The sequence below is a fragment of the Arachis hypogaea genome, chromosome 1, assembly GCF_003086295.3.
Source record: "Arachis hypogaea cultivar Tifrunner chromosome 1, arahy.Tifrunner.gnm2.J5K5, whole genome shotgun sequence".
Taxonomy (NCBI): Eukaryota; Viridiplantae; Streptophyta; class Magnoliopsida; order Fabales; family Fabaceae; genus Arachis; species Arachis hypogaea.
The window spans coordinates 101,281,444-101,290,059 of NC_092036.1; the positions used below are offsets into that span (position 1 = coordinate 101,281,444).

General features: G+C 35.8%; 2 protein-coding genes across 2 annotated transcripts; one reads left to right on the top strand and one right to left on the bottom strand.

Moving 5' to 3' along the window:
* Nucleotides 1–1,381: 1,381 nt before the first annotated feature.
* LOC112703577 (pumilio homolog 24) lies at nt 1,382–6,689 on the top strand. Its single transcript, XM_025755096.3, has 17 exons — nt 1,382–1,917; nt 2,012–2,065; nt 2,209–2,270; nt 2,369–2,450; nt 2,577–2,700; nt 2,775–2,858; nt 3,224–3,338; nt 3,893–4,043; nt 4,137–4,250; nt 4,350–4,421; nt 4,703–4,753; nt 4,851–4,901; nt 5,122–5,229; nt 5,340–5,540; nt 5,819–5,893; nt 5,984–6,231; nt 6,330–6,689. The coding sequence occupies exons 1-17, from the start codon at nt 1,693–1,695 to the stop codon at nt 6,460–6,462; spliced, it is 1,950 nt and encodes a 649-aa protein (XP_025610881.1). The 5' UTR covers nt 1,382–1,692; the 3' UTR covers nt 6,463–6,689.
* Nucleotides 6,690–6,926: 237 nt separating this feature from the next.
* On the bottom strand, nt 6,927–8,196 carry LOC112703583 (uncharacterized). Its single transcript, XM_025755108.3, has 4 exons — nt 7,912–8,196; nt 7,765–7,816; nt 7,601–7,668; nt 6,927–7,522 (listed from the first exon to the last, which is right to left on the bottom strand). Exons 1-4 carry the CDS (start codon nt 8,059–8,061, stop codon nt 6,986–6,988), a joined length of 807 nt encoding a protein of 268 aa, XP_025610893.1. The 5' UTR covers nt 8,062–8,196; the 3' UTR covers nt 6,927–6,985.
* Nucleotides 8,197–8,616: the final 420 nt, after the last annotated feature.

Consider the following 8,616-nt stretch of genomic DNA (forward strand, 5'->3'; position numbering starts at 1 on the left):
ATTCTTGAAATATTTAAGAAATTCTTTTTGGTGCACAAGGTGGGTAATAGAACTAATTACTATGCTCAGTTGATGATAAAACATGACACATGTTACGGTCAATGGATAGATATTAGATAGTGAGGTGGACCAATATCTGCTTCACCAATAATGGTGGATGGGGAGGACTAAGTTATCTTGAGTTTGAGCCTCGCCAGTTATATATATACTTATTTGACTAGCGCTCCTAAGCAAGCAAAACATTAAGCATTAAATTAAATGTACACCTTAGTGGTCACACCGTCACAGGACCACAAACACAAACACAAAGTAAAGATTTTGTGGTTCAATGTACGTACCAAAAATAACTAAAAAACACTTGCTGCTAAATTCACACGATTCTGCACTCTGCATGCATGCAATATAATACATATATTAAATAAACAACCACGTTAGGTATACACTAAAATCAGCTACTAAATTTAATCATTAAGGTAGAATACACATTAAAAATGAGTTAAACTATAGTACTATACGTATATTTATACATAAATATATAATGACTGATTTTAGTGTGTAAATAATATTTTTATAAATAGATATATGGTGGTTTCTAATTCTAACCCCACAAGGCCACAACATTTCAATATCAATTCGAAATTTATAGCCCCTACTATGCATGGCCACAAAAATAATACAAGATATATATGCCGCGGATCACGCCAAAATCTACCATGCCTAAAAGTAACAACAACAAATAATTGTAATGGAATGTTTTTTGTTTGATTCATCCTGCAATGAACTTTCTTTTCAGTTTTCACAGCCGCTAATTACTCCTCAGAATTGAGACACAGCAACGTGGACTTCACATCCAAATTTAAATTTTCGATTCCCGGTACTTATCATGCGTGCACCAAATGTTGTTGGACTAGTCGATGCTAGTGGAAAGTGCAACCCAACTTTGTTAGAATCGTACCACCATGGCATATTGGCATGAATCAATTCTATTTTTATTTTTTATTTTTAATTTTTTTGTCAGAGACATGCATGCCCAAGAAGATTAGGCAATGTGGACCACAGATAATCTTGTACATTTTCAATTATATGGAAAAGAAGTCCAAGTACAGTTTCGTCATGTATTGTTGGGCTAAGGTTATTTTGGGCCCAGTCTGTTTTGGGCCTTTTATGTAATTGGACTCCCAAAAAATAGAGATTTCGTTTTGGAAGGAATAAAAATAAAACCCAAAAATAGAAAAAAAAACAAAATTATATTTTTTGTTTTTACTTTTTTTTCTTTTATTCACAAAATTTTGAAAAAAACAAAAATAAATAAATTCTAAGTTAGATTAATTTTTGTTAAAATTTATAGATAAAACAAGATCCAGAATTTTAAATTTTTTTTATACAAGTCTGAAATGTATCAAGGGAAAAAAAAAAATTCTCAGTTTATATTTTATTTAGAAAAAGGGATCAAATTACATAATCATTTTCATTTGATTCATTGCATTTGCAGAACGAATAAAATAGAAATACCTTTTATCAGTATTTAATTTTAATATTTTTGTTGTGATTTTTTATTTGTTACGAGTAATTGTTGGTACTTAGATAAACCCTAGTGGTAGGAATCGAAAACCTCAGCTTCATGCTCTGCGTAACAGAGCCCCTCTCTTCTTCCAACTAAACTCAACTTCAGGGTTCAGAGCTTGAGCTTCAATGGCGCCGAAGAAGCAGGACGATGGAAGCACCAAGAAGAGGAAGCGGATTCCAGCTTCGGGCTCTAACGCCGAAGCATCACATGAATCCCCTTCTAAGGCTCCTAAACTCTCTGCCTCTAAGAAACCCTTCAAAGCCCTCAAAACACGCAAACCAGACGCCGTTCCCAAAGACAAGACCAAGAAGGCTCCCCTTACAGGTCGAGAACGTCGTCTTCATGCTAAGGTCTTAAAACGTTACCAATTTGCTTTCAAATGCATTTGAATCTGTGTTTTGTTATTGGTATGAATCGGTGGAACATTTTGTTGTTTGGTTTCAGGAACTTGCGGAGGCTAGGAAAAAGAAGAGGAAGCGCCATTTCACTCTTGAGCAAGTGAGTTCTTATGCTCATTCATCATGTATTTATTTACTCATATTTGGGATTTAACTTTAAGCTTTGGATTCTGTTGATATCTTTAGTTAAAATCTTTATAGCTTTGGGATATTATGGTTAATTAAATAAATAATCGTAAACAGGAGCTTGCACACCTATGGGAAAAGATGAGGCGTCATGAGATTGCCAAAGAGGATAGAGCCAAGTATGTATATTTAGGAAAGATTTTCAGTAATGAAATTCCTTATCTTTGTTTTCTTTCCATTCCTCATGTTTTTACTTTGGAATTTTGTATAACTCAAGGCTGGTGACAGAAGCTCTGCAAAAGATGAAGGGGAAAATTCCTGAAATTGCAGGGTCTCACATTTCTTCTCGGGTTCTTCAGGTATATAATGTTGCTAACTTGCTGAATTTCTATCTCTATTTAAGGGTAAAGGAAAAATTGGTTTCACATTCTTTCAGAGTAGCTGGCAGTTTTAATATTTTCAATTATTTCTCTCTTTAATTGTAGACTTGTGTCAAGCATTGCTCACAAGCTGAAAGAGATGCAGTGTTCGAAGAACTTAGGCCACATTTTCTATCCCTATCGTACAATGCGTATTCTGTTCACTTAGTAAAGAAGATGCTGGACAATGGTAATAGTCAACCTGAAATATGTTTCTAGTGATATGTTACTTTTTTCTTATCCGTGATCCTTCCACATTTTCAGCCTCCAAGAAACAACTAGCAGGCTTTATCTCCACTCTTCGTGGCCATGTTGCTCCTCTTCTTCGCCACATGGTTGGGTCAGTTGGTATGTATCAGTGTTTTGTTCATGGTTTACCACGTGTTTCAGATTCAAAGTTTTTACAAGTGGAATGGTTTTCGCCTTTTTTCCTTGTGTTGTATCTCTAGCAGTATATTCACACGAAGCTTAGTTTGAATCTAGCTTGCATCGGGTGTGAATAAATCAGATGGGAAAAAATTAAAAAGATCCAAAAATGATATTATTTTCATGGCTTTGTATTAATTTTAAAGCATGATAAGGATTGTCACCTGTTAGCATTTTATACGCTGTGCAATTCAAATGCAATGATATGATATGATCATATGACTGTTTCGACATTTAGCCAAAATTAATTCTCCTTATATGTTTATGTGCCACTTCATGCCATGCAGTTGTTGAGCATGCTTATGAGTTATCAAATGCTGCACAAAAGCAAGAGCTGCTGTCAGAGTTGTACTCCACGGAACTTCAATTGTTTAAGGATCTAGTTTCACTGAAGGAGAGCAGGTAAATCTTATGTTGATACTAATTGGATGAAACATTTGAAAAATTATTGGCCATTACTGCAGCTGTTCTTTTTGAGGGTATCAATAGTACAAAAGAACATAATCCGATCTATGGTGGTTGATAGAAACGAAAGATGGAACTTCAGTTCCACGTTTTTTTACCTTCCTCTTTTTGAGATCTTATATTATATGTTTACTGTCTGATATTTTTGGGTGGGGGTTTAGAAAAAGGGGTGCAACATTTGCAGCTTATGCAACTTTAAGTCAATTAGTTATTTCCTGACTGATTATATAGTAGTACTTACAATGCTTATAAAATAAAACTAAAAAACAACTCGGAAAGCAGAGTTTGTTGAAATTTTAAACTCAACTTGGTTATATATTTGCTAGTGAATATTTCTCATTTTAATATGATCCATATGTTTTATGGAGCCTGAAATTCAAAAACCACTTGCAATCCTCCTGATATTACTTATCTTGTTCACTATGGTTCGCTTGCTCTCTCTATGTACTTCTGTGTCTGTAATGTTTTCTTATTTTTTAATTGTATTTCAGGTTGTTAGATGTAATTTCCAAGTTGGGTCTACAAAAGGGTTCAGTTATCCGACACATGACGTCAGTGATTCAGCCAATTCTAGAGAAAGGGATTGTTGATCATTCTATCATACAACGAGTCTTGTTGGAATATTTCAGCGTTGCTGATCAGGTACTTCTCTCCTTTCCCCCCAATAATGTTACAGCCAACAATTTTAATTACAGCAATAGATCTTATTGTTATCTAAATTGAGTTTTTCAAAAGTCATCTGTCACAGATATAATACGGCAGTTATCCAGTCCACTCCTTGTTAGAATGATTGGTACAAAGGATGGAGCTAAAATTGGAATTCTGTGTGCAAAATATGGGAATGCCAAGGTTTCTTTGCAATATCTCTGTTATCAATTGAAGTTTGACTAGAGTGTTCTTGATGTTTGTGTCTAACATGGTTCGTTCTTCTTTATGTTCCACTTTCAGGAAAGAAAGAAGATTATCAAAGGATTGAAAGGGCACATAGCCAAAACAGCTTATCATCAGTATGGTTGTTTGGTAAGTAACTTGTTTTCTCACTATTTTTTTGTTTCCCAGCCTATTTAAAGTTCTGTTATGCTTTAGACATGTCAGTGGGCTCCAGAATGATTTGTGCTGGCCCCTCCATCCCACAGGAAGTTGCAAAGAAAATTGATTTGAGGACTGAATAAATATAGAAATAACTATTGGGAGAATTTGGACCTAGGTTATGTGCTTGTGTATTGACTGAGTGGTTGCTTATCATATGTAGTTCTTTCATTTAGATTTTAATATGAATGTTCCTTTCATTGAACATTCAGGTGCTTGTTTGCATATTTTCAGTTGTTGATGACACAAATCTTGTAACAAAGGTAGCTTGGTTCTTCCTCTGATTTTTCTCTTGGGTAGTCATTGTGTACAAAATTAGGACTTCTTTTAATATCAAGCACTCAAGCGTTATTGTTGCAGGTTATCATTCGTGAGCTTCAACCAACTCTAAGGGAGCTTATTTTGGATAAGGTCTCTTCTATTATACCTCACATATGATGTATCAAACATTTAAATAGCTAAATGTAGAATGTTAGCAGTTAGCATTCTGTTCTATCCCTGCCTAGCTTTTCCAACCCTTCGCTGCAGGAAATGTAGAAATGTTATTCTGTGTTTCTGACAAAATTGCCAAATGTGCTTTCTGGTTTTAATTTTGTTCCTAACTTCTGTTTTCTATTGTGAATTTTTACAGAATGGAAGACGTCCAATTCTTCAATTGTTACATCCTAATTGTTCACGCTATTTCAGTCCTGATGAACTTGCTTCCCTGAGTTCATCTATTCCTTCTCTGTCTCAGAAGGTTTTTTATTTTTTATTATTAATTTATTTTTTATTCTTTTATCAACCTTTTAATTATATGTACTTTAAAGCAGCTCTATAACTCAGGTATTTGTTTTTTATTGTTGTCAGGATCAGTCAGAAACAAGCACTCAGACAGAGGCTTTGAAGGTCTCACTTAATGATGAGAAGTCCAAGGAAGACACAGAAATGGCAGTGGATGAACCTAGTAAAGATGACACTCCTAAGGATGATTCTTATGTAGCTGAGAGTGGGAAAAAAGACCCATTTGTCAGAAGGCAAGAACTATTGATCAAAAGTGGACTTGCTGAGGTGGGTTGCTTTAGCTTTCCTTCTACTAATTTGATTTCTTTTCATGCTTTCCTTAAAGTTTTATTGCCTCTTTCCGCCCATAAATCTTATCCACCTGATTAAAATTGTTTGAATCTAAAAAAGTGATCATTTAAATGTTTCTTCATATTATATTCACATAATTATACTGGTTTTGGTTACATACTAATATGTATTTTTTTTTATTAGTTCAATTGCTTGTGATTTTGTGAATTGTTAAGTCTTGCTGAAACTGTGTTTGCTTGTAACTTACCATGCAGAGTCTTCTTGATATATGTATTGAGAATGTGGGAGAACTGATACGATCAAATTTTGGCAGAGAGGTTTTATATGAGGTAGTAGATAAGTTGTGTATTATAATTTTACAAGTTTTGTAAATCTATTACCAAGCATTACCTTATTGTTAAATTGAATGGTAAATGCAGGTTGCAACAGGTGGTTCTGGTGGCGTACTGCATCCAACCTTGGATGATAAGATAACTTCCCTTCACGAAGCAGTTGCATCTCTTTCAGCAATGCCTAAATCAGATGATTCAGAAGAGGATCATGTCCTTGAAAATTTCCATTCCAGTCGGACCATTAGAAAACTGGTTTTGGATTGCCCCAAGTTTGCTTCCACCTTATGGGAGAAAGCTATAAAAGGGAAAAGTGAGTTGTGGGCACAAGGTCACAGGTAGGCTTCATTTTCTCTTCTGTTATCTTAAATCAGATCAGGATACTAAGGACTGCGAGTTCTTATCTTTAATTTTTTGCTTGACATTGTTGATGCAGCTGTAAAGTTATCTCTGCATTTTTGGAGTCAACAGATTCAAAGTTACAGAGACTTGTAAAGAAAGAGCTGCAGCCTTTGATTGATAGCGGAGTTCTCAAGAACCAGAGGCCCAGAAAACTATCAACCAAATAATTGTAATGTACGATGCATGGGGAAGGGATTGAAGCATGACACAGCGTATCAATGGCTAATATACGCGTATCCGTGTCTTGCTGTGGTGGTTCCTGTAATCCCCCCCCCCCCCTTTCTCTCTGAATTGTAGGGAATGAGTTAAAAGGCCTAAACTAAATTTTGTATCGAGAAAGCTTCTGTTGAAATTTTGGCAACCAATAGAATATATTCGTTGAGATTACTTTGAAGTAATGATTGTGGTTTTTCATATCCTGAGTTACAGCAATAGGGCACCATTAAGTATTGGCTATTGAACCGTCTATTTTTTATTTTTATTTTTAAATTTGTGTGTGTCCCCGTTCATTCAATTTTTCAAAGTTATGTTGCCCTTAATTTTTTAAATCAATCATTGTGCTGTTTGACTCTAGCGGGCTCAAAAGAACACGAGACAAATTTGTAATGAAATGCAATAAACCCTTTTAAAGTAGCGAAGAATGTGGCTATCACATTGCATTGATTGAATGTTAGAAAACAAAAAATGGAGCTAACATTGCGATGGGACTTGAGCAAATTTGCTTGTGAACATACTCCTAGATTTGACCTCAAAAATAGGGGAGCCATGCTGTGCTCCTTCCCTTGCATTATGCAGCATACTCTCTGTCTGCAGGTACCAATATGTGGAAGAATTCTTGTAAACATTGCTCCTCAGATGAGGGTAGCCTTGGTACAAATAATCTGAGGGATTGAAAACAGGGGTTTCTCTATCAAATCTGTGCAGGGACTTGCTTCTTTGTAGGTATCCAACCGGATTATAGGGAGGAGATTCTTTCCTTGACATGGAATTCGCTCGCAGACAGTTCTCAATCACCTTTGCCTCCTCCTTGAATCTCTCTCTCATGTCCCTTATGTTTCTCCAGAGCTTGAAAGACCTTGAGATGTTGATAATATTCCATGCCTTGAAACCCGAACCACCGGCATTGCTGGATGTGTTGGGGATTCTTTTGCATTCAAAGCATAAGCTCTTGAGTCTCTCCAAGTCAAATGCTCTTCTCTTTGCAGCATTGGATAAACATGTATAGGCCTACACAAAAATAGGGGATGGTGATGAGAATGAATTCCATTTAACCAATGGAAGAAATAGAAAATAGCACAAACTAACCTCAGAGACAAGCTTGAAGGCAATTTCAGCCTTGGGGTGTTGATTCTTATCTGGATGAAGTTGCAGAGCTGAGGACACACAAAAGAACATTGCTCATTCTTTTCAGAGTTTGGAGAGAAAGAAAATGCAGATTACACAATAACCATAAAAGCAATTGAACTTACCCAGTTTATGGTATCTCTTGCGAATGGTATTTATCCCTGCATTTTCTTCCACCTATGAGAACCCAATATGGGAAGAAACATTTGAATATTGCGAAAGAACCCAAGACATGAAAAGTGCTAGAAGGATAAAAGGGTGAGAAACCTTACTCCAAGAATGCAATACCAGTCAATGAAAGATGATGGGTTGGGTGAGTTTGAGAGAAGCCTATGAGCACACACCACAGAACGGGTGGCAATGGAGCAAATCTGTAATACCAACTGGGTCTTGGAATCTGAATCTTGTCCCATTATCCCCATTGAAGAGGTGATATGATATGTTTTTGGAATGCGAAAGTGAAGGACAAAACGTTAAAAAGAGAGAGAGGAGAAGAGGGGGGGCTCACAAATAGTGAATGAATATGAAGGTTGTGTCTTTCTTCTTGTTGGTTTTTTGAGGACAGTAATAAATAAAAAGGTGGTGCCGTTAATTAAGATAAAAGATGCAACCTTTACGGAGGAGATTTTGCATTTTTTACTGTGCCTGCCTCACTTGCTACGAACACAGCGAGGTTAATGTTACTGTCTCCACGTGACAATTCTTGAGAGCTACTAGGATCTAGGGTGGTGCATTTTGCCCCTTATTGTTTCTTGTTGCAACAAATTGGTAGTAACATACCCTCTGCCTCTATGGCTAAAAACGGAACCTCCTAAGTTAAACTCGCAAATTACATAGACTAATTGATTAGCTTACTCATTCGTTTAAACAAGTATCGAAGGTTTGAATTATGTTTTGTGGATGAATTTAGATATGCGATGGATTAAAAAATATTAAAAAAATATTATTTATTTATTTTTTCAAGAATTCTATTTTGG